Source organism: Chaetodon trifascialis, chromosome 6 (assembly GCF_039877785.1).
Source record: "Chaetodon trifascialis isolate fChaTrf1 chromosome 6, fChaTrf1.hap1, whole genome shotgun sequence".
NCBI classification, from domain to species: Eukaryota; Metazoa; Chordata; class Actinopteri; order Chaetodontiformes; family Chaetodontidae; genus Chaetodon; species Chaetodon trifascialis.
Window position 1 is genome coordinate 15,760,774 of NC_092061.1, and position 24,388 is coordinate 15,785,161.

General features: G+C 41.6%; 1 protein-coding gene across 1 annotated transcript in view; it reads left to right on the forward strand.

Annotated features, from left to right (window-relative positions):
- Positions 1 to 3,368: 3,368 nt before the first annotated feature.
- Positions 3,369 to 24,388, forward strand: part of tmem8b (transmembrane protein 8B) — a 35,104-nt gene continuing 14,084 nt past the window's right edge. The window contains exons 1-8 of the mRNA XM_070964790.1: positions 3,369 to 3,593; positions 8,328 to 8,517; positions 9,078 to 9,285; positions 11,727 to 11,860; positions 12,659 to 12,927; positions 15,052 to 15,434; positions 22,349 to 22,445; positions 22,991 to 23,114. Of these exons, the coding sequence (XP_070820891.1) occupies positions 3,509 to 3,593; positions 8,328 to 8,517; positions 9,078 to 9,285; positions 11,727 to 11,860; positions 12,659 to 12,927; positions 15,052 to 15,434; positions 22,349 to 22,445; positions 22,991 to 23,114 (1,490 nt within the window). The 5' untranslated portion in view covers positions 3,369 to 3,508. The remainder of the gene's footprint in view (positions 3,594 to 8,327; positions 8,518 to 9,077; positions 9,286 to 11,726; positions 11,861 to 12,658; positions 12,928 to 15,051; positions 15,435 to 22,348; positions 22,446 to 22,990; positions 23,115 to 24,388) is intronic.

Sequence of the window (24,388 nt, forward strand, 5' to 3'; positions counted from 1 at the left end):
TTCAAGTGCTGTGTTTTTATTCAGGACCGCTGTCTGCGGCGTAGTGATAACAGGACCTGAGGAATATCAGAGGAAATCAAATCTTCATAAGGGGGCGCTGTTGAGCTATCAATATGTAATTGGCCAAAGTGTAGAGGGATGGTAGCTGCACACAACATTTTTCAAGCTAAATGTCTTCTAGATGACACATAATGGTTTTCCGTCATTGACAGAGGAGCTATTTTGAGTGAATTCATAACAAAATAAAGTCTTTTGAAGATGTCCAATCTCAGTGCAATTATCTTTAAATGCACACTTACAGTAAAAATGTCTTGTCCGGAGCTACTGTTGGGTTTATTATTCCTTCTGAGCGAGCCTTCTGTTTGTTTTTCATGCTTATAATTGTGCAAACATCGTGTCGGTGCATGCAGCAGTAGGATGCGGTGTTGCAGATTGCATGCTGGAGGCAGAGTGTGCTGTGTACCGAAGCCGAGCCACAGAGGAAGTGCTTAACTTCACCAGCTGGCCGCTCTGTCTTTCCCTCCCTCTCTCGTTTCCATTTTGTCAGTTTATGTCTTTGAGTGAACATGTTGCACACAGTTGGTATGCTCACATATTGGTATAGATCATCTGAGTTCACTCACACACAAGTTAGTTTTTCCTTCCATAGGACCTTTGGAGGCCAAGGATTAGGTGCAGCGGTGGATTTGAATGTTTGAATGTCTTCCTGTGAAGCCAGCTGGTTAAAGTGCTTTACTGGAAGCCCTTCATGCTCCTCTGTGTGTGACTGTGTGGCTGCTACACTGAAGCTGTGGAGAGCCTCACCTTAGGGAGGGACAGAAATAACTCTGACCATGGTGTGCGTGTGTGTGTGTGTGTGTGTGTGTGTAGGGTGCACGGCCCGCCACCCACACACACATCCTCCATCACCTCCTACCACCAATTTTTTAAACTGGTTTGCTGGTCATGCCTTCATCTCCTACCAAATGTCACAGTGGGAGGCATTACCAAACAGCATGAAGCAGTTCTAACAGTTCAGATTCTATTGAGAAAGCGAAATGTACCAGAGATATTGAGATGTAATGATTCAGAAAAGCTTCGCCTCATTCATGTTTTCAAGAAGAAACGGAGCAGGAGAAGGTCAGTCTGGAGTATTCATGATGCCGCTCTGTTGTCAAATCTTTCTTGCTGACCGGTTTGACTCTTAATTGCAGTAATAATCGCTGACTGGGTGCCTTCCAGGTCTCCTTTGACAGAAGGGCGAGGTCGTCCTTTTGTCTGGCCAAGCTTTCCATCTGATTTTGAGTATTTTGGCTTTGAGGTTGCACAACAGTTCGCTACCTAGAGGATGACAGCCTTCCGCCGCATGCACAGGATTAAAAGGCGATCAGGACAGGTTGACAGACGCAGACAGCGGCTGTGTGCAGTCAGTGTTTCCAAACTTGAATGTCCCTGGAACAGTGGAGAACGCAGGAGCCACTGGAAGAGGTTCACAAAACCACAAATGGCACACTGAGAAAGGTCAGGTGTCAAACTTTCCCCGTGAGAAATCCATTTTGTGTCCATGTCTTATCAGTGCTGTACACCTTTAAAGTGTCATTATAGAGATAAATTGTGTCTTCAGCTGAAGACGGACACTCCGAGCTGTTTCATTCAGCTGCAGTGAAGCTGTATTCTAGCTGAGCAGATTTTTGCAGAGCTTAATGGTGAGGCCGGCGTACGCAATGGGTTGCTATGCGTGGGTCGTGGTATCCAGGGGATCTGGCAACTTTGAAGAAAACTTTTCTTCAAGCAACAAAATGAAAAGTCTGTCTTGAATAGGATTGTTTTGTTTTCAGTTGATACTCGCCTGCTTTGTTCTGCGACTGACTCTGACCTTCCTGTGGAGGAGGTTAAGTGCAAGATTTGATCCTTTTTAGATCACGACGGTATCAACATGTTCCTGTCACTGCGCAGAACAAAGCAAACCTTTGTCATGTGGCTTTTGTCAGGATCATTGTGACTGTTTACATAAAGTCATTGAGAGATGAGGTTAATTCATGACTAGGAGGACTATTGTGCTGCAACATAAATTAAGCAAACTCCAGGCAGATTGGGTGACTTAACTGAACTAATTTTCCCATAAAGCACACGGCTGCCATGTGTTGGGTCACTTTAAGGTCAGCAAAGCATGTCACAGTGTGGAATCTAGCCATCTTATCATCCTTAACCTCCTGACACTTTTTCTTTCTTCTGTACGAACAGTTCAGATTAATGATTCATTCACGTCAAATAAATTATATTTGGACTGATTCACGAGCTCATTCACTCTCTGACAGATCTGCTTGGACAATTATGACTCATGTTGAAGTCACCCCGCAGCCTAAAAATAATCGTGACTGAGAATTTGGGTCAGTCTTAATGTCCAGTTCCTGGAGGAAAATGGATTATTGTCTGATGCGGAGATTGGTGAAAAACACATTTTATTATTCCCATTGAGACTGCAATCACCTGCTGAACATCAGCCAAAATTAATATTTCAAAGTCCTGCGGATAATTTGGGATTATTTTTCCTTTTCTTTTTTTCAATTTGCATGAAACTGAATAACAACAATATAACATTTTCTTTTATTTTCAGTCGAGTACAACTTAAATGAATGTCATTCTTGGCTAAAGACTTCACTTCTGTGCCTGTAAAAATATGAATTATACATGCAAGATCAACCAATATTCTTTCTTCCCATCTGACGGGACAATTAGACCTCAAACTGTTATGAAACAATAACAGAAATCCAGATACACCTATTAAGGATTTGTGAGTGGTGCTGTGTAAAAAGTCGTGTCAGCCTCAGATATAGAACATGTATTAATCCTTCACCATGTTTTACAGTCTCTCAGAAGTAATGCATTGCTTCTGACACACACCATCAGAAAATTATTTTACAAGTAAAGAGGGTGATACAACAATGTTGCATGTGTTTTAGGGTAAACCTAAAGAAAAACACAGAGACAACGCTGAATGAGTCCAACTTATTTATAGCACATGTGTTTTGTTGCGAATGAGACACACTGCAATGCAGAAGAAAGCTGCGAACTCAACAAGATAAACACTCCTTTTTCTCGGGACATATCTGAGTTCAGAGGGCGGCACAGGAGCACATGAGGTCAGCTGCTGTGTCCTCCAGCGCCCCTGAACTTTCCCTCCCGGTTCCTGGAGTGAGGAGCCTCCGGGGGGCAGCTGCAGCCCCTGCGCTCCTCAGCCGGCCCTGCGTGGTATGTGGTGGCCCGGACGCCGAAGTGACGAGCCTTGTGGTGCAATCTACGTCTGCACCGTCCCCGGACTGACAGGGCCGGAGGTCCAATGAAAACAAGTCGGCATATTGAGGTTGTCAAATCAAAGCCAAAGGGGAGGCGCTGTCCCGTCGTCGTCTGAATTACGTCATGCACAAACAGCTGGTCGTTGGCAAAAATCTGAAAAAATGTAGACCAGCACAGCGACTGAGAACTGCACCCGGGCTGTAGCCCTCCACTAGATATTCCGCTTTTAACGATGTGGCAGCTGGAGCGCCCGGGCTCAGGATGTAGCCCTCCGAGGCTCCTCTTGCTTGTTTACACCTCTCTCTGCGCTCTTGGAGGTGAGTGCTTTCCGTTCAGTGTGTGCTGCTTTGATTTACGAGGAGCTGTTCCTTTTGTCGGGGGTGCTGAAACCCTCCCTGAGAGCAGCAGCAGCAGCAGCAGCAGCGGATCCCCTCTCTGGGCTGAATTCAGCCTTCCGAACATCCACAGCTGCTGCTTTTAGGCACCGTCGAAGCCCGTTTTGGCGAACACATCCTGGCTTCAGTGAGGTGACGCATGGGGACGGTCGCTGCTAATAATGGCACGCAACACACTGACAGATGCTCCTATAGGTTGTGCGCTACGATGTGAGGGTTGACTGTGGCCACAAGGAAACACATCAGGCTGGACGCTCTCGCTGGTGTTGCCTCCTGGTTGTTTGTGTGTTTGTTTGTCGTTGTTTTGCTCTGTTACAGAAGGCAAAGACAAGTTGGCGTGATGCAAAAATAAGAGCAGATTCGCCGGAGAGTAATGTTTGAGTTAGGTCTGTACTGTTTTTAATTCAGCCTAATTGCGCAAGAAGAGATTTAATTGTTGGATCATGTGGCTATGGTGAAGTTAAACCTTTTAAATCTCTTTATTTCTGCCCTTTCTACCCTAAAATATGACCCAGAAGTACATCACGTTTTTCTTTCTGTATATTTATTTCATTAACAAAACAAATCTCCAGACGTGAAACGTGTTTTTCTCCTGTTTTTGGTGTCCACCCCCTAAGACTGCCTTTGCTGCTTCAAGACAGAGGCGTGAAACGAAAAACCTCAGAGCTCATTTGTGGGACAACAATGAATCCATACCTCCAGCACACGCTGTACTGGCTGTGGTCACCGGAGACCTCAGAGGTCTGTCTGAGGATGTTGCAGTCCCCTGATGGACTTGTTGCTGTTTTGCTCCACCAGTTTAGATAAATGCTTGGATTTTCAGTCGGTCAGTCAGATCAATTTCCTCCTCTCCCTTCTTCTGCCTGGCTGCCTGGGTTATTTTTTTTATTATTTGTGTGTACACCACAGTAGGAGGATCAAAGTGATATTTGTGAATTGAGTCTTATTCATAGGAGAATGCAGAATTCAGTGCCTTTCTTAGAAAAAAAAACAACAAATTGATGTCCTCTGAAGGGTTATTGTCTGGATGAGCCGTTTGTCCGCTGTGGGTAGATACATTGTTCAGTTTTGTATTGATCTTGTGAGTATTTCACATGTGACAGGTCTGATATTGATGTCTTTGAGGTTGGAAGAGGACGGTCTTGTAATTTTCATTCCTTTGTGCTTCTCCCTGTTGGTGGGTGTGAGCAACATGAAGCAGAATACAGCCTCAGATTCTGCCTTTAAGTCATTGTTATTACACACACTTCTTCTTTTGCATCTGTCTTTTATGATTCATGAATCCTACAAGATCATGTTAGTCGAGGAGGCATTTTGTAAAAGCCGCCTTTACCTACGCTGTTCCAAAAAATAAAGAAGTTTAAAGACTATCCAGCTCAATATTCAAGGATAAATCTCTAGTTGAGATGGCAAAAAGCAGGATTATGTCTGTATTAAGCCTCTAACAGAGTAAAACAGTGGTTGGGAGGCGCTCATTGAAAAGATTACTGAATTCAGAGCTGTGCTGTGAGAAAGCCTTTAAGCATTCTGTAGCCTTTATCTTCAAATGAAATGTCTTCATTTTGCTGGCAAACAAACAAGTGTATTTAGATATTTGGCATGTTTACACCTTCGCATTAAGTGTAGTCACAGTGTGTGGCTGCCGGTTCGTCACTGAGACCTGCACTGCTTCTTATTTCCTGTGCAGAACCTTTTCTCCACATAGAGGGGGTTTGAAAATATGCAAGTTTATTATTCAGATTTTCTAATAATAGCTTGGCATGTGGGTTCAAGTCATGCATTTAGTTTCTCACAGCAACCTCAGATGCTGATATGTTTGAAATTTAGACTGTCTTCTAAATATACGCTAACTGTATCATTGGTATCTGAAACATTACAAAACATTAACATGTGAAATCTGGCAAACACATGGTTGTGATAGTTACCACTGAGCATCTGCTTCAGAATATTGATCATTCATGATCCATTCGCAGTAACAAGTGAAAGAATAGTGTTTTCTGAACACCTGTGTATAGACAGGTGTGCAGGAGAATAAATAATGGCTAAAAATAACAAAAATGAATGAATTAAAGAACTGCATTTTGGCGCGGTGACCGTTGTCACAGGAATTTCGACATACCAAAACGTAGCTATTTAGACCGCCGCTTACTTTTTTGTTTTTGTTTTTGACCTGTTAATACGAAGCTATGTTGACTTACAAACCCCACAGGGTGCATATGTTCAGCAATTCAGTCGCAAAGAGATTTCCCCTTTTGAAATATTTAAATATTTTCTTTATGCTGAGGAGGTAAAACTACCAATAAAATAAAATAAACACCGAGTTCGATTTTCTTAGTCCCTCATTTAGAGATGCTCATTTTTGATGTAATAAAGGCGACTTTGTTGTACTTGAGGTGATGCAGAATGTGGCGATGAGCGGATCATCCTCATTTAAAGACTTCCTTTGAATAGTGTAATTTCCATCTGTAACCAGGCGTTTATCCAGATGCGGAAAAATTGGTGACTTTCAAACATCTGTCCAACCAACAAGTAATCAACTGGTTACAATTTGTCAGTCACTTTAACTGGTTTGTGATCTGTAGCTGGAAGAAACCCTGTCTGTGTCTTTCTAAGCAGAACATATAGGGGGCTTATTGCAGACTCCAGCAGTGTTAATGCCACACTCCACCTACTGAGTTATAGCACTTCAGTCTGCGACACGTGAACAGTCATAGAGGACCCTCAATGTAAAGAAGGCTCACATATAATGCAGATAGCAGACCAGAGAAAGGCTGGGATGAGAGTGAAATTAAGGCTGGAAGCTTTGTATGGGATTAGGCTTCAGCCCTTGACAGCGAGGTTACTTCGTTCTTCTGAGTTTCTGCCTCCTTATTCTGCGCCTTTAGTATTCAAGGTTGCTTCCATAGGTGAGAGCCAGTGTGAGCTTTCAGGACTGGTAATAGTGTGGGGGAGAGGAGCTGAGCAGAGCCATTTTTCTCTTTTTCTGAACACACATTAGAACACGCTGCACATCCACGAAACCTTTCCCTTTGTGCATCCATGGCTTGGCACCTTGTCACTGTAGAGGGTCACTTTCTTTTCTTCACTCTGTGTCATCATCAAGGCAGAAAGCAGAAGCATTAACAAAACATGCGGTTGCAAATGACAGCGTGGGTACAGCGAGGTGACTTACTGTCTTGCTACAACTCTTAAATGAACTGGGCTTGTGCTATTTTAGCGGCACAGGCTTTTCATTGCGTGCCCAATGCAGTATTGTGAGATTTTTTTTTTTTTTGGCATTTTTGTTCAAATTGCAGGTTAGATAAATTACCCCTCAAAAGAAAGAAAACAGCGAAAGACATCGCCACAGATATTCTGAGTACAGATGGTTGATGTGCACAAACACAAAGGGAGTGTGTTACAAATGGAAAGCTCTCCTCCAGTGAAACACCAAGGTGTCTCCATGTTGTTTCCATGAAATATCGCTGCCTTGTTTCTTATCTACATATGTTTATATTCATGATAACATTTATCTTGATAGATGCGATATGTTCTAGTATAGCAAATACAATGTCCCTCAGATTTCGCCCACCTGCTGGGTGTGCTCAATGCCAGTCGGGCTCATGTAGGTAATATGCAAGATTACACCTGTCACTTGTTCTGCAGCTTTTATATGCAGAGCCGTTGGTGGATGTAATCCAAGGATTTGACATTATGCAGGACGTGAGTGAGCCTGCATACATACATCTCCCTCAGCTGCTTTAAAAGGAGTCTGTGATCACATATTTAGATGATCTAGCTCTCTTCAAACGCTTTGCCAGGTTCAAGGAGAAGCTTGTCATTATGGACTTAAGACAGAGAAGCTGCTTGTGCTTCTGTTCTGTTTACAGGAATAATAGTGCTGACAGATTGGAAGATGTTTGTTCTTGTGTCAGTTTCTATAAGTGTCTTAATCACCAACTCAGTGATAGCCACGCTAGCAACATGGCAAGGGATGACAATGTCGGCCTGTCTGTTGGTCGAGTACTTTTTCCAGACTGAAATCTCTCGACAGCTGTTGGTGGTTGCCGTGACATTTGTACAGACATAAATGTTCCTCAGCAGATGATTTTGACTGACTTTGGTAATCCCATTACTTTTTAACTTTTTGCCATCAACAACCTAGGGCAAAGTTTTTGCTTATCATGTGAAATGCCTCAACATCTACATGGTAGATTGCCACTAAATGGGATGTAGACAGCCATAGTTCCCAGAGGATGACTCCTGTTGACATGGATGACTTTTTACACTTTTTTTTCCTGCCAAAATTCAGTCTGTCCAATGCTTCGCTTTATGACCAAATGCCTGCAAACTTGCAGCTGCACTTGCACTTGCGATGTGTAGTGGAAATAAGCATTAGCATGCTAACACACCACACCACACATTACACCTGCTGAACAATAGCACGCTGGCATTGTGAATGTTTTAGCATGCTAACACGCTAAGCTAAGATGGTGAACATGGTACATACTATACATGACAATATTATACTAATACCAGCCACTGACAGCGGCTAGCATGGCTGTAGACTCCCAGTCTTGATGATCAAATGTTGCACTTTAATTTTGCTGGTATTCCTTATATTGATTCTCACAAATATTCAGGGCCACTCTCCTCTGCTGCTTCTCTTCTTTACAGATTGCCTTTTTGTGACTGAATACTTCACCCGCACGCCTCGTAAGCTGAATGCTTTCAACTCCTTCGCGAGTGTGGAACTGTTCCACTTCAATGTGCCTGACGACACCATGATGGCCGTATGGAACCTCATCACCTTCAAGGAGCAAGGGGGCACGTTTGGAGACAGCTGCCCAAACCGCAATGTGACTGTGTAAGATAATGAGTTTGTCACGAGATCTTTCTCTTTCACTGAAGTTGCTTGTATTAACTTAAAGTCTTTCTTACGTTGAAGCTGGCGTCTGCTCCATCTGTAGGGTACAAATAGATAATCAGCATCGTATACATTTTACCTTCGGGAAAAAGGTTATAGCAGCTGGTTAAATCTGAGCAGTGTCAGCTATTACTGGCACCCTCGACATATGGAGGAACTGCTGCTCAGGCATTAGGCGCATTTAGCTTTTAATTTTTCCTGTCTATTTTTATCATATTGTTAAGCAGTGCTTGTCATGAGAGCTGGTATCTCAGGTAACTCTCCTGTGTCCCTGTGATGTTGTGATGAATGTGGACTTGGTTTTCACATTCAGATATGTGGGGCTGGATGTAATTACTAATGTTTTGGATTTGAATATTTCATATTTTAAATAGAAAGTGCCATCTGTGCTCATGCTGTCGGCTGTTCCTATGGATGAATTCTAGATTTGGCAGATGCCTCTCCTGTTTGTGAAAATATTAGGCCTAACAGGGATTGAATTTCGGCTTTGTGATTAATAGGTACTTCAGGTCCGGGGCTCCGCCAGTAATCAACCCCCTGTACACCCGCTTCCCTCGAGACACAGTCGTCCCAGGATCCTTTGCTGTGACTCTTACCTGGACTCTTCCAAATCGTACAACGGGAGCATTCAACGTGACCAGTCCGCTCCCTGGAGACTGGTTCCTCGCTGCACATTTACCCAAGGATGAAGGCAAGATCTCAGTCAAGGTGAGCCTGAACATTTATCGCAATAAACATGATAGTTTCATCTGTGACTTCTAATATTCGATAGTCAGTGATAACGCTGGTTACTCCTTTGTTTGTCTGTCCCAATGAAAAGCTAGAATCTCTGTTTTGTTATACATCTCTCACTAATGGAGACTGGCAAAACAGAAGTGTTATGTAACAGAACTTAAATGAGATCTACATCTAAAATATTTTCTTCATGGTTACTTAATTCCCCTTCATGGTGGGAAATAAATCAAATGAAAATGATATAAGCCCTTGTTAGGATTAGTATTCCATCTTGTGCTGCACATCTTAAAGAGGCAGAACAGTGTCAGGGACTTTTTCTTCATCTCGTTGTGTTCTCCCATTTGGCCACATAAACACCTGCTGATTTCCATTTCAGGCAATTTGTTTGTCACTGGCATGGTGATCAGTTGTGCTTCTTTTGTGGTTTCCACTGGCTAGAGACGGTGTACCTGGAATGCACAACAATCAAAAATATCATCAAAAGTTGCTATCAACATTGCAACAAAAGACCTGGTTTGCTCTGGGGGCACTGGGAATAGACGCCGCTGTGGCTAAAATGTGGCTCGCCTGCAATGACACACTGTATAGATGGAAATAACGGACCTTTTCCAGATTCTGCTTTCTGAGGCAATTTTCTAGCAACCAAGATGTGATGTTTTCAGTTCAGAGAGGAAAGGCAGGTGGAAGCAATGCAAGCAGAACAGAGGAGGTGCACACTGCATTATAACAATCTCAGTCAGGGTTTGAGGATTTAGCAACCAAAACAAAGAAGTAGTGCTAACCTGTATCTCCCTATTGCAATTAGTATACACTAAATGCTTCTCTTTACTCAGCAAATTTGGAGATTTGTGATTCTCTGTACGTAGGCGACTTCATCAAAGTGGAGAGTAGGGTGTAATGCTGACCTTATTTAGTTTTAGGCTGTATGTGAGAATTCAGTGAGAAAGACCAACTCTTAATATAATCAATCACACTTCTGGAGTACTTTCATTTCTCTCACTTACCCATTATTTAAAAAGATCTTACTGTTTTATGATGATCATTTTAATGAGGGTTTGACATAGTGGTTTGCCAGTATATATTAGCCTTTTATTAAATGCTGGATATTGGCCAGTCAGCGTTGCCTACTGTCAGTACAATGGAGCTATCAATTCAAAAATCCATAAAAACATCCTGTAAAAGCTGCAATTAAATATCTTTTTGCACCCATTGTTTGTTTCTAAGTTTGATTAAATATTCATCCAAACACATTAACTTAGCTAATTAACTAAACCTCTACAATCTTATTCGTGCAAGATCCTTCCTGTGTGAGCCTTGAGATTATATTGAGAGATGTTCCTTTCTGTTCCAGTGATGTGTGTAAATGGGAGCATTCAAAATATAAGAAACATGCTCAATGTACTGCCATTCAAGACAACACCGCCACCAACTGCAGGCTCAAAAATGAGCACAGGGTTCAGTAAAGCTGAAAATGCGCTCTAAAAGGATGCGTTAATTGCAGCACTATTGCCATGGATTGCATTAGATTGTTCAGGTGTACCTAATAAACTGGAAACTCAGTGTATACCCCAGAGTTTCCCTTAAAATGAAATTTTCTCAGTGGGTCATTCTGACTGAAGGAGCTAAAATAATGCAATTAGTCAGGCTTTCAATGGGGAGTTTTAGTGCTCTATGGCCTAAATTGATTTTCAGAGGCTTCAATATCCTGCCAAGACTGGAATTCTAGGGAAAATAGATTAATGTCTTTATGCTCTTTGGCATGAAAATGGTCAAATCTAAAAATATTGAGCAGCATCAAAAACCGTCTGCACTTCGAAACATTGGGCTTGAAAAACCCATGTTGGTTGAGCCTTAATTAAAACACAACTTGCTCTACAAGACACATGTGCAGGTCCAACTGACAGGCTGTAATAAATCAAAGGGTCACCTCGGCAGCTCCCGGACTAATACCACATGCCACAGTAATTGTGGCTCGAGCAGGCAGGGTTTGTGACTGGATGACAGAAATTAAGGACCTCATTTGGCATTCACACCTGTCCTTTTGAATCAGGTGCAAAAGGCCCCCGGCCCTTTTAAAAACAAATTTCACAGCAGATCATGTGTAGAAACAATGCGCCGTCTCCTGGCTCTAAGTCATTCTGTCTGCTCGGCTCATCTCACAGAGTAATGCACATCCAGCATTAATGGTTCAGAACAACACGAGTGAAATAGTGGGTGCATGTTACGCTGTGTGGCAGGCAGAGGGAGGACGGAGTGATATTAATCCAAGAGGGTGACAGGCTTTATGCACACAGTCCATTAGGCTTTTTCAGCCAGCCTGAATGATATCTAAGCTCCTTCTTACCGGATTTTAAGAAACATTGGTGAGTTATCCACTAAATACCACCTAAACCACTGCTGTGTTATCTCTGCAGGGTCTGTCTGAAGAATGCCAGTATCTGTTCCAACCTCAGCTCATTGTCCAGAGGCTAATTGGGATTTCGGTGCTTTATCCTGGATACTTCATCGACCAGATGATCCCTGTCCATAACAGATCTGCACTTTATAAGTAAGTCTTCTAACCAAAAGTCAGGATGGGTTGGCTTTGAAATTACAGCCTTAATCGTGGATAATCTAAGAGAGAAATATGCTTTTCTCTTGCACAATCGACCTCCCTGGTCCACCTCCTCATCTGCCTCTGATTATACCTGGACTGCATTTTCATTTCAAAAAGATGCAATTTCCAAGTGTGTGCTTATAGTCTGAGCACCTTTATTAACTTCCCCTTCTCTAAAAGTCACCTCTCTTCTGTGAGCAGAGCAGTGTGCTTTTTATTTCAAGGTTTATGGTGCATTTTTTTCACCATCTTTAGATGGCTTTAAGGAAGGAGATTCAAGATTATGTGAGGTCTGCACAGGCAAAACAATGTGAAAAGTATTAAAGCATTAGTTTGTTATTTAAATACATTGAATATTTACATTTAACAGAAGCTGATGGATGTCTTTTTACTCTTTATGTATGTATGTATGAATGAACATTACATATTTTTTTAAATTTAAAGCACCAGTCTGCAGAGTACCTGTATTGTTATCAAAGTACAAGGAAAATGAACAACAGGCCATTAAATGAAATGAATCTACATTAGCAAAGGTTTACCTGCTTTAACACTGTAACAGCAAAGGCAAACCTTTCTTTTTAGGAATTTTTTTGCCTAATGAACATGATTAAACATTAACTAGAATACATTTTGCATACAGTACTGTTAAACAATTGTCTGTATGACATAGCATATGGCCTCGGTTGGCATTATTATTGCCTAAAACATGTGTCTCTGTGTGTGTTTGTCCATGTTTGTGTGCTTGTGCAGAGTGTTCATCCCCAATTATATATCAAAGGTGAAGGTTCAGCTGGTGAACTGCAGCACCAAGAACAAGAGTAGCGAGAGTTGTCCCGTGGTGCTGAAGATAAGAGCGCGAGCGCCGCCGGTGCATAACTCAAGTGCCCTCGACTGCAGGGAGTGGAACCCTTGTGAATTAGACACCCTTGTACCTGCCTGGGAACAATGGTACTACATCCTGGTGGAGAGATATCTCACTAACTGCAACGTTTACTTCCGAATTGGGGTGCAGGTCAGAGGTGAGTTTGTTTTTAAAGGCAAAATGAGATTGATGAGTCTTTAGTTGGCTGGTTTGTTGTGAATTTCAGCTGCATCAGTGCCAGAGTGTTCATTTTGTCTTCTTTAAATCAAGCAGCAATATGATATACATTGTATATATTTATATTAGATTATTATATTATATAAGATTATATTCTTACTTCTTGTCTTTGTGTGAATATGGTGTGCAGTGTGTGTGTTTCAGTGTTTGACAGACTGTAACATGCAGACAGTTTCGTAAATGAGAGTATTTTACCAATTTTGCCAATTAAACAAAATTATTCAATGATTATTTGATGATTAGAGGTAATGTGTTCTCTTTTCGCTCATCTTTTTCAAATAAATCATGATAATGTTTATCGCCACAATCTGTGAGCTGTTTGCTTCCAGTGCTGTTCATAATTTCTCTTCCTGCTGCTTTTGATGTGTAATTTAAGATGCCAGTGGAGTGGTTTCTGTAAACCTGAGAACTCCTAAATTAGGCCAAACAAAAGCTCAAAGTAGATCTCTGCAGCATATCATGTCCAGTATCCAAAATTATACAGTCAAAGTCGAAAGGATTGTGGCTTTCAGTTTGCACAGATGCTCTTATTTTATCCTGGTATCAAAGCAAAAGTCTGCGAGAGTCTTTTAAAGCATGTCCACGATGTTCATTCTCCTCAAAGATGTGGGGCAGAAATGGAAGTTTGGACATGTGTTTTGATGGTAAAAGGGAGGCCAGACACAGTTGGACCATTCAGGGGCTTGTAGGAGAAAAGACCGGAGCTCAAACTGAGGCGATGCGTGCGGGATTCCTAAGAGGCCACTGATACCACGCTTAAGTGCTACATGCTGTTTTGGAGTTGTGCACAGCTGAGATATTCTTTCTGCTCACTCCACAGGGACGGCTCACAAATCTGTGGGAAGTCTTCTCCCATGTAGCGATCCCCTCCCTCTGTTGGACACTATACGGTGCACTTTGTCGCCATGGCAACACAGACACTAATTATTCACACTCTGTCTCTACCCCTGGCTGCCAGGCAGATCTTACTTGACCTTTTGTGGATTTAAATTGAAGAACACCTCAGGTTCAGGGACCATCTGGAGTCCTCACCTTCTCGTGCTTTCGCGCTGTTATTAGTTATTGTTGTTATGAGCCGTCGCTGAAATATGCGCCCTTATTTGAATTCAGTCCAATTTACAGGCATCACGGTCGCTGACTGCACAGGAAGCATTGAAACTAGGTTACACTTTATTATTTATTATTGTTGTTTGTATTTTCACTGCAGGTGTCTTTCCTTCAATAGATGGATGGGCATTGAAGAGATATGTTACGGCTGTATATGAAAGCAAAATGAAGCCAGATCTTTGCATTATGAATGTTTCTGAGCATCACAGCCCCTCTGCTCCTACCCACCTACTCATATGTAAAGATGTGCCACGCTGTACACGCTTGGTCTTTACTGATTTTACACAGATTTTTCTTGTTTCCACCAATGTTACGTTTGCCTTGAGCCAGCAGTATTTCGTATTTTGGTATTTTTAGGAGCGCTTCAGCTGTCTGAAGGGACATCAGAATACTTCAAACCCTTTCTGAGACAACACTATGCAAAACAGGCTGAGCTAGAAAAGCCTTTGAAATCCTTTCCCTGTGGGGATTGGCGGTATTTGATGGTACTTTGCCAGTTGCCATCAATGACCATTTTGCAGTGAGTTGCTTTGTGTTGAGTGGAACCGTACTGTTTGCAATTACTGTGAATCTTTGTCTCATTAAAAAGCAGTGTACAGCGCTGAACCTTGCTGTTTACATTATGGAAGCCAGCCGAAGGGGATCATTTCAAACATTTGCAAAAGACTTGGTTGCTTAGCATGCATAATAACCCACGTAAAAAAAACTGACTTGGTTATTGCCTGTTTGTTTGAGACTTGCCAGGGATTGGTCCTTCATTTTTCATTCATAGCCACTGATTGATTTCACGATAGAGATTAGTGCATAATACAAGATGTTGCAAGGTGCATTCTTTTTAAACCTTCTGCAACAAGCTGGAGAAAATCCACCAGAATGTTCAGCTCACTCAGGAATCGCTTTGATTGATTTCCTCTGCGAATTTGATATCTTCCTCTAGATTGCTCCAAGTCTAACTTGTCCAAGGACCAAGCACAGCCCAGCTCCTCCATGAACATGCCTCAGTCCTTTGGAACGGCGATGGGTTTCTCCCTGTCTGAGACGCTGTCGGTGGCGGCCCTGCCCAGCCCGCTGCAGAACGCCAGTCACCTGCACACCTCGGAGGACAGCATCATTTACCTCGCACCCACCACCGACTCTAACAAGTGCTGGCCCATCCGTCCAACTCTGCGCAATGAGCTGGACACCTTCTCTGTGCACTTCTACGTCTTCTTCGGTCCAAATATATCGATTCCACCGGACAGAGCCGCCGTGTTCGCCATCAACCTGATGCCTGTTTTAGACAGTGGAGGAGTCCTCAACATGGAGCTCAAGCTCAACATGGTGAGTTGCTCTGATGAAAAAAAAAAAATAAAGCAGCATGAACAGTGATTTATAGCATTTTTTAAATTTTATTTTTAATAGGGGTTGCTCAAGATCAAGTGTTTTATTTGATATGTTCACAATGCCTGACCCATTTGCAGAAATTATTGTATAACTACTGTGCTCCTGGTATATCAGTAAAAAAAAAAAAGTTTACCAGGCACAGAGAGGAAAGAGAGAGACATTTTTATTGAAGTAGTTTTACTGTGTAGCGACCCTCACCTTTCACCTGCTGTGTGCAGTACTATAGCAAAGGATCAGATAGTAATCAGTAAAGCAAATATGCAACAGTTAGCGTTGGGAAAAGCCCCAGCCAGCAAGGGTGAATAATTGGGCTCACAAAGTGTCTGGCTGAGCCAGTCTGCTAAATATGGATGCTCGTATGGTCATAGACTTTGCTGAGGGAGCTGAAAAAGTGCACAATGAAACAGGCGCCAGTGTTTGGGCTTGTGACATATGCCTCTCATTGAGAGCGAACAAAATGTGAAAATCAGCCAAGCAGGGTTTGATATGTCTTTGTTAAGCTGTCCTTCAGATAGTAATGGCATTAGGAATGCACCTGCAGCGGCTCTGGATGTCTGCAGGGAGCCAGAAACTGGAGAGCTACAGGCTGGCAGATGGACTTTTAAACATTCTCTCTTAATAGAAAGCCAGTGTTGAAATAACTGGAGGATGGAGCATAAAGCCCAAACAAATATCTTTGATTGCTCAGTTCAAAAGAATATCCTGACATTTTGGGGAATATGCTCTTTTTGTCACTGTCTTCCTGGGAGTTAGACTGATATCTGTTTCATCTCTCAGCGTTCAGAAAAATATTGGTCAAGGATATTTTTAGCCCACCGTACCTGTAGCTTAGCACAAAAGAGGCAGAGGCAGCCTTCAGGCCTTCAAAAAAGGAGGAAAAATACGCCCTTCCAACAACACTGAAATTAACAAACAATCTCACCACGAAGGCCAGTCAGAGTGTTCTGCAGCTTTTGATTGTTTTGCATGATCTTCCTCAGCAGGATGGATAGTTGATATGATAATATTTTGAGCTTTAGCTACACGCTCAATTTCTGCTCAAAAGTTGAGATGGTCGACCATGGTCGTATGATAATGTCAGATTAACCGGTAATGAAAATAATCGTTGGTTGTAGCCCGACATGTGAAAACGACTGGTTTGAAGCTGTTGTCATGCAGCTCATATGCTGCTTCTCCCTGCGTCCAGACTTTGTGATAAGATAGGCTTAACACAGCTTTCATCTACGCCGAACAGAGATAATCGATCCTGTCAACCCCTGACAAAAAAGCAAACCGCCGTATTTCCCCAAATGTCAGAGAAAAACACAAATACATGATTTGTAAGGAAATTAAATTTTTGTAATTAATGTGGTGCCTTACAGAATGATCGCTTGGTTGATGTGGTAACATGGTGGGTTAGTCACTGGACAGCATCACCACACAGAAAGATCATCCTGGGTTTAAATGGCATCCCTGGTCCTTTCTACGTGCAGTTCTCATGTTTTCCTCATGTTTATGTCGGTTTCATCCCACAGTCCAGTCAGGGGAACCTCTGCTCTCTGCCTCACACCCCAGCATAGACCTGAGTGTGTACAGTCGCTTGATTTTAACTCGGTGGAATTTGCAGATGTCACAGAAACAGTATGTTGTGATGAAACCTGGTTGCTGTAATTGTTGTATGAGCCGTGAGATGTATTCCACAGAGAGACTGTCATACTATATTATTCTATGGACAGATTTCTCCCCCCTCGGCGGTGATCTGTCACTTGCTTGTCATGGGTGCAGAATCCAGTCAGCCGCTGCCAGTGGGGGACTCTGGCAGATTTGCAGGGCTTTAGGAGACAATAGCTGGAGCTGCTTGTCTGCCTTGCATCACTCTCCGTGAAAGAGTGTGAAAAGAATGCATATGGCTTTTTTTCCCCACTGATACCTCAACTGGCAGTGGATCGGCTTAATCGCTTTAGATCCATTTTTCAAAGTTCTCTTTAGGTGGAACAGAAATTGCAGGCACTGCAATGAGCATTCGTCCTTGAGAAGGTGTCAGTGTATACCTTGTTGGCTTTTATATGTTACTGTTGTTTTGTCACAATAAGACTCCTCTGAGTATGGGGTCTAAAAGGTGACTGGGGAAACATGTTAATAAATAATGCATAATGCATTGTAAATAAAAAAATAAATTGTTCTGTATGTATAAGATAAGATAAGATAGACTTTATTTATCTCACAATGGGGGAAATTCACGTGTTACAGCAGCAACAAGACAGAGTGCAAGACATCAGAGGACAAGAAGACAAAAAATGAAAAAATACCAAGGATAAAAAATATTGCACAAATGTTATATACCTTATGGTAATTTACAATATATACAATACGTACACACTGATTTAAAAATGACGATTGCACATGAAAACAGAGGTTATCGGTACAACTTGCACTTGAGTGGATGTTTATTGTGCACTGTTATACAGTCTGATGGCTGTGGGCAGGAATGACCTGCGGTAGCGCTCCTTCCTGCGCTGGGGATGTAAAAGTCTTGTGCTGAAGGAGCTGCTCAGGGTCCTCACTGTGTGGTGCTGGGGGTGGGAGGAGTTGTCCATGATGGATGTCAGGTTGGCTGACATCCTTCTCTCTGCCACCTCTCGATGGAGTCCAGTGGGCAGCCCAGGACAGAGCTGGCTCTCTTAACCAGTTTGTTCAGTCTCAGTTCAGTTTTTTATTTATTATGCATTCAGTATGTATGTATGTATGTATGTATGTGTGTGTATGTGTGTGTGTGTGTGTGTGTGTGTGTGTGTGTGTGTGTGTGTGTGTGTGTGTGTGTGTGTGTTTATTTCCTTATTCATTAACAGCACAGCCACGTTTTCATGACACCGTCTCTCATTGTCACCCAGGACAAAGTGGAAATAAAAATATGAAAAGAGAAATGTGGAAATAAATAAATATAATCATTTATGTATCTGTTTCCCATGAATCCACTGTATGTATTCATTTTTTTTTTTTGGTGCAATTTTGATTTATTTATTTATTGTCTTTATGTTGTGTGTCACCTTTGAGCTCCCATTTATGAGAATTTGCGAAATTCTGATTGATTTGATGACAATGCTGGACTGAAGCCAAAAGAAAAAGCTAAAATGTTTGTGTTTGCAATTTCTGAGCAGCAACGGTATTTTCAGCCAGTGAGATGTTTGCAAAACCTTTATTTTTAATTAGAATGTCCAATGTGAGTGAAAACACAAGACAGTTTAATATTTTACCGAGCAAAATTAAAACTCATCATGGAGTTTATTTTAATTAGTTTGGGCACTGGGATGTGCAGAATACAGTACACATGCCAGCTTCATCCATCATCTTGCATCAGTTGGCATTGTGTCCTGGCACATGTCGTCAGCATAACTCCTGGGAAATTTAGCAAAGGAAAAGCCACATGAGTACACAACAGAGATAAACTGGCGTTCATCAAAAGTTTTATCTAACTGCAGCATTTTTATGATCAGACTTGAAGTATCTGTCCTGTTGTAATGATTCTTTTGACGTTCTCTCCAGTAGTTTGCTTCAGTCAGTAACCTTGAGCATTGCATTGTTGGAAGATTGCGCCCCTGATTGAATAATGCCTCTGCCACTCACGTTCCCTAATCATAACTAACAGCTGCATAATGGATCAGGCATATAAATCACAATATTAAACGTGATTAATGTCGCAATGTTCACAACAGTGTTACAAAGTGCTTTACAAGTAACAGCAATAAATAAAACCCCAAACAAAATTAACATTGAAATTGCAGGCACGGATTTAAAATGGGACGTAAAAAAGAAGCACAGGTAGAATTGAACATAAATTATCAACAATGCCCCGACAGCAGAGAGGTGTTTTAAGAAGTGATTGAAATCCTTTTTGAATCACTGGTTAGTGGACGGCAAAGATGCAGAGAGCTGAGGAAGAGGCAGCTGGAGGGGAAATTATATGATGAGGTGGAGATGGAGCTGGAAGACAGATTACGCCTCCAAGGTTATCACTAAAATCTTAATTTCAGCTCCACAGACACAGGACAAAGGAATATCCTGGCCCTGCAGCACACGAATGGTTCAGATGATAGATTTGTGAAGGATGAAACATATCACAAAATAATCATCTGCATCTTGAGAGCTTCCTGGTTCCTTAATTTGGTATGTTTCCTGTTGAAACAAGGTGGTGGTGGGCACGTAATGTGGCGGAATCATTTCAACCCGCGAACCAATAGGATATTAGGGATTCTAATTCTGGAAGCTGGCTTTAAAGGATTTGTGCCAGTAGGATGTAAATAACCTCAACTACATCATTAAAAATAAGTATGGGGAAATGAAATCATAAGCAGGTGAAACATTAACGTAGCAGTAGCCTTATCTCATTTAAACCACCTAACAAATGTTTATCTGCTACTGTAGGGGCCCAAATTTGGACTGTGAGTTTTGTTATATATCTTTTAAAAGCAAAAGCAAAGCCTCATGTTTCTCTCTATGTAATATGTAATGTATATAATTTCCCTGTGGCAACAATTGCTTATTATGTGACAGGAATGCATACGAAGCAGGACAGCAATAAACTAAAGTGAGTTTAAAATGGATTATGACCGTAATCAAAAGGGTTCAAGGTCATTAGAATTTTATTTTAGGTACTATGTCCTTGCCTAGCTTGTGTACAAAATAGGGGCGCTTGTTCATATAACTCTGGGGGATTCCAGTGTGAATTGAAAAAGAAATGTTTCCAGGACATCTTGTTCATGATGATTTAATGAGAAGAATTATTCAACATTATATTTTTAATCTTAATAAATAAATGAAGCACCAGAATTTTATGTACATAGCAGAAAAAGTGAGAATATTCTGTTTATTTCTCCCTTCTTTTTAATCACTGGAGGCAGAGGAAATGTCCAAAAGCCTATGATGGTATTTTTGGCTGGATCTTCTCTGTGTGTCTCCTCATGCACACTGACGTCATCACGAGATTTTCAGTGTGCCAGGAAAAACAAGTCATGAGTTTCTGAACCACAACACACGCAAAAAAAAAATACTTTTCCTTTTTTGTTGTTGTTGTCTTTTTATTTTATTTTATTTTATTTTTTGGGCTCCGTTTTAGTTGTCGGGGAGGCCAATTACAGCATAGAAACACGCTGAAGTCCTTAAAGGGGTGTTGAGTCATATAAGAGCTCTGTGGAGCTTTATCCGGGCCAGGAGGAGGAGCAATAACTTTGAGCTTATTTCCTCATGTCTCATCACATGCTGAATATTCTAAGTCACACAGACACCCATCACACGACTGTTACTGTGACTCTCTGGCCTCCATTGTTTGCATAGACAGATTCTGGAACAATGGCCAGTGTTTACCACCCCGACTCCAAGTGCTGCTATTGTTTGAAAGCTGCACCAGAACTTCATCTTGCTGAGTGGGGTATGCACCATGTAGCTACATTATGAAGAAAAAAATCCCAGAAATGATTAAGAAAGATAAATATCAGACTTTTTATGGGCAGATATATGTTAAGGGATTTTACTTGGATTAAGAGCAAAACAAGAATAAGAGTCAGCCAACAGTTGGTGGTATTAGAAGGAAAGGATCACCAACGTCTTTAAAAGTTTCACCTCCAGGAAGCTTAAATATTTAAATTTCATGACAATCTGTCCAATAGATGTTGAGATATTTTAGTCTGATATTTCAGCTGGTGGACTGCCAGGCCAGTGCTGCCATGCATGCTGCCAGCCTGACTAAAAGCATGTATACTTTTACTTAGAAATGATGATAACAGCCACTTCATATCAAAAGTCTGGGGGCCTCCTGACCTCTCTGCGGCCCCTGGGCCTGTGTCTAGTGGCCCGTCTTATAATCCAACCATGAGTAGTTCAATCCTTCATTTTCAAACTGTAGGGCAGAGTCGGGACGTGGGGGTTGGGGGGTGGTAGGGGTTGGGGAGTGAAGGGTGTATCTTGAAATGCCAGTGGGCATGATTGAGTCTTAGTACCAAGAGAGTACAGGCCAGATGGTGAATTTAGGAAGCCTGAGATCTCAACACCTGGCAAAGTGTTTGTTGAGTCATTGCATTAATCAACAACTTTGCCAACTCCCTGCATATACATTACGCTCATTTTGTGCAGGGGGGTGGGGGTGGGGGGGTTGTTGGAAATCTTATTTATTCAAAAATAATTGCCTAATGTTATCCCTACCACCAAGCACATTTCCCCGTGGACACAAAGCAAATGCATGTAAAGTGCTGCATCTTGTCCTGTAAAGTTTTAGTCTGGCAAAGAATGACTTTTACTGGTTTTGACTGGCAGGTTTAGTAATTGAGTCTGACACTTTTCACAATAGTTGTAAAACATTTCAACACTCTACTGCACCTCCACTTCATTCCCCCAAAACAGACACTATGAATAAATTAGAAGACATTTTGAAAATCATGAAGTGTCAAATTTGACGCCTGAGTGCACAATGATGCTTTATGAACACATGCAGTAAGTTATTTGAACCCCTGTTGTTTGGTTACTGATACTCCAAATTGGACTGCAGTGGTCTCCTCTCACCTCTCTGCAGAATGAGCCAATTTGTATAAGCATATGCATTTCCCATCGCTTGAATAATTCTAGTTTTTTTTTTTCAATGCATGAGGGTGTTAATGTATAATTGATGCTATAAGGAGATAAACTGCCAACATCTTCATTTAGATGCCTCAGGCAGACAGACTGGGAGCAGTTTCACTTGATTTGTTAGTTTAAAAGTTTACTATCTCACAACTGAAGGGAAAATAAGACCTGAGGTAATCATGAACAGTGTTGGCTCACCAGCGTAATGGCAGCAGATGGCTGGATGGATGGCTGACATTTGCTTGTGTTTCCTCCTGCAGTCTACGCTGAAAGGAGCTAATGTCACAGTGTTCGGCTGCCTGAACCACGGGATGCCTCTTTTCTTACGGGAAAACTCATCTCTGAAATGTGAATCAGGTATGTCACATTTAACTTTGATGAACTCCCCGAACATATATGAGCATCTGATAAACTGTTTATTGTTCCATAAGGATATTACACATAATTCATGTTTTTTTTTCTGAATGAGTGTGAGGAGGTTTCAGGTCTTCATCCTCTAACAGCAAGCACACTTCTCCAGCTCTTCCACCTCCCAAAACTATGACTATTCCTACACAATTTACTCCACTTTGGCTCCAACTTACAATTTACTCAACTGACATCATCTTTCTTTTTAATCACTTGAACTGCAGCCAGTTTCTTCTGGGATTTCCTCTTCAACAGACCCTCGGAGCTCAATGTGTCTCCCACACACGGTTGACAATTAAACTCCTTTTGGTGATTTAAATTCAGCTCAATTCGTTTCAGTACTTTACATTGCAACTGATACTTCATCTGCTTTCAGTATTTGTATTCCGGCTGCAACTTCAACTGTATTTGAGTATTATTCAAATGTGTTAACTGGCTCTTTCTGTCTTAAACCGTCCTTTTCAGTCCTCCATCTTTGTTTTCCTCTATTGCAGAATCGGTGGCCGGGTTTTTCCTTTCTGTGAACTCCTCGGCTAATATCACCAAACTGAGGATTCCCTACCCACAAACAGGCACCTGGTACCTCAGTCTGCGCTCTCTATGTGCCACTGAGCATGGGTAAGACAGGCATGACTGCTTCTGTATTTCTACAGACATTTGTTGATCCTATATGCTTGCTTACCCTCTGCTTCACTGGAGGACTTGCCCAAACTGAATTTATTATTCATGAAAAGAAACTTCTGGCAAGAAAAATTAGTTTTATGTCTTTAAGGGAAAAGTTTGACACTTTGGGAAATATTCTCATTCATTCTCTTGACCTGATTTAGAGAACTGATGCCACTATCAGCTAAATATGAAGCTACTGCCAGCAGCCAGCTAACTTAGCTTAGCATGGAGACTGGAGACGGCCTTTGGACATCCTAGCTGTGTCCAAAGGTAAGACTCTGCCTAACAGTTCCTCCACAGCTCACCTCAGAGCCGGGCCAGCTCTTTCCCCCTGTTTCCAGTCTTTATGATAAACTTCGTTAGTCAGCCACTGATGGTAGCTTCACATTTAGTCTCCAGACATGAGAGTGGTGTCAATCTTCTCATCTAATTTTCAGCAAGAATGGAACAGTTTGGGTAAAATAGATATAATAGCGTACATTGTGTTCTCTGCATCAGTCAACCCAGAAAGTCTTGAAAACATCATTTACAAGCAGAAATTCACTGATACCAGTTGAATGATTGTTGCTCATAAATCTTTGACGGTTATAATCACTTCTTCGGCCTGGTCCCGCTGGCCCAAAGCAGCCTCTGTGAGACAATATTTGCTGTCAATTACAGGAAGGCAATTGCAAAATAGGACATTGAGTATTTCTTAAAAACTCATCTTTGTATTACAATCACCAGTTTATTTACCAAAATTAATAATTCAGTGCTGTAATGAAGACACCATGTTCACTGCAGCCTCTATCATTCAGCCACATCCTCTGCCATCTGTCACACAGCAGATTAATTTGGGACTGGCTTCATGAATGTGCTTCTGGTGCATACCTAGCATATGACATCGAAGAAGGAGGTTTAAAAAGCAGATTTTTTTACATTTCCACTTTTGCATATTAGGAAATTTAAACAAAACCATTCAAATATGTCTTTTCTGAAACAGGACACAGACCTGTAAACTGAAAATGCACCTTTTACCTTAAATTCCTTCATCTGTTTTATTTGGTTTGGTTCAACATACTTTAACAACTTGGTGTTACTCTGAGATGTTTCCACAGCAGCCATCACTTCTGAATCTTTCTTGAATGTGAATAGTGAAATTCCATTTTAAGTGTTAGTTTTTCAGACTCAATGAGCAAGAGCTTCTCTCTTCATTCAAATGCATTATTCACACAGGTCGAGATTTA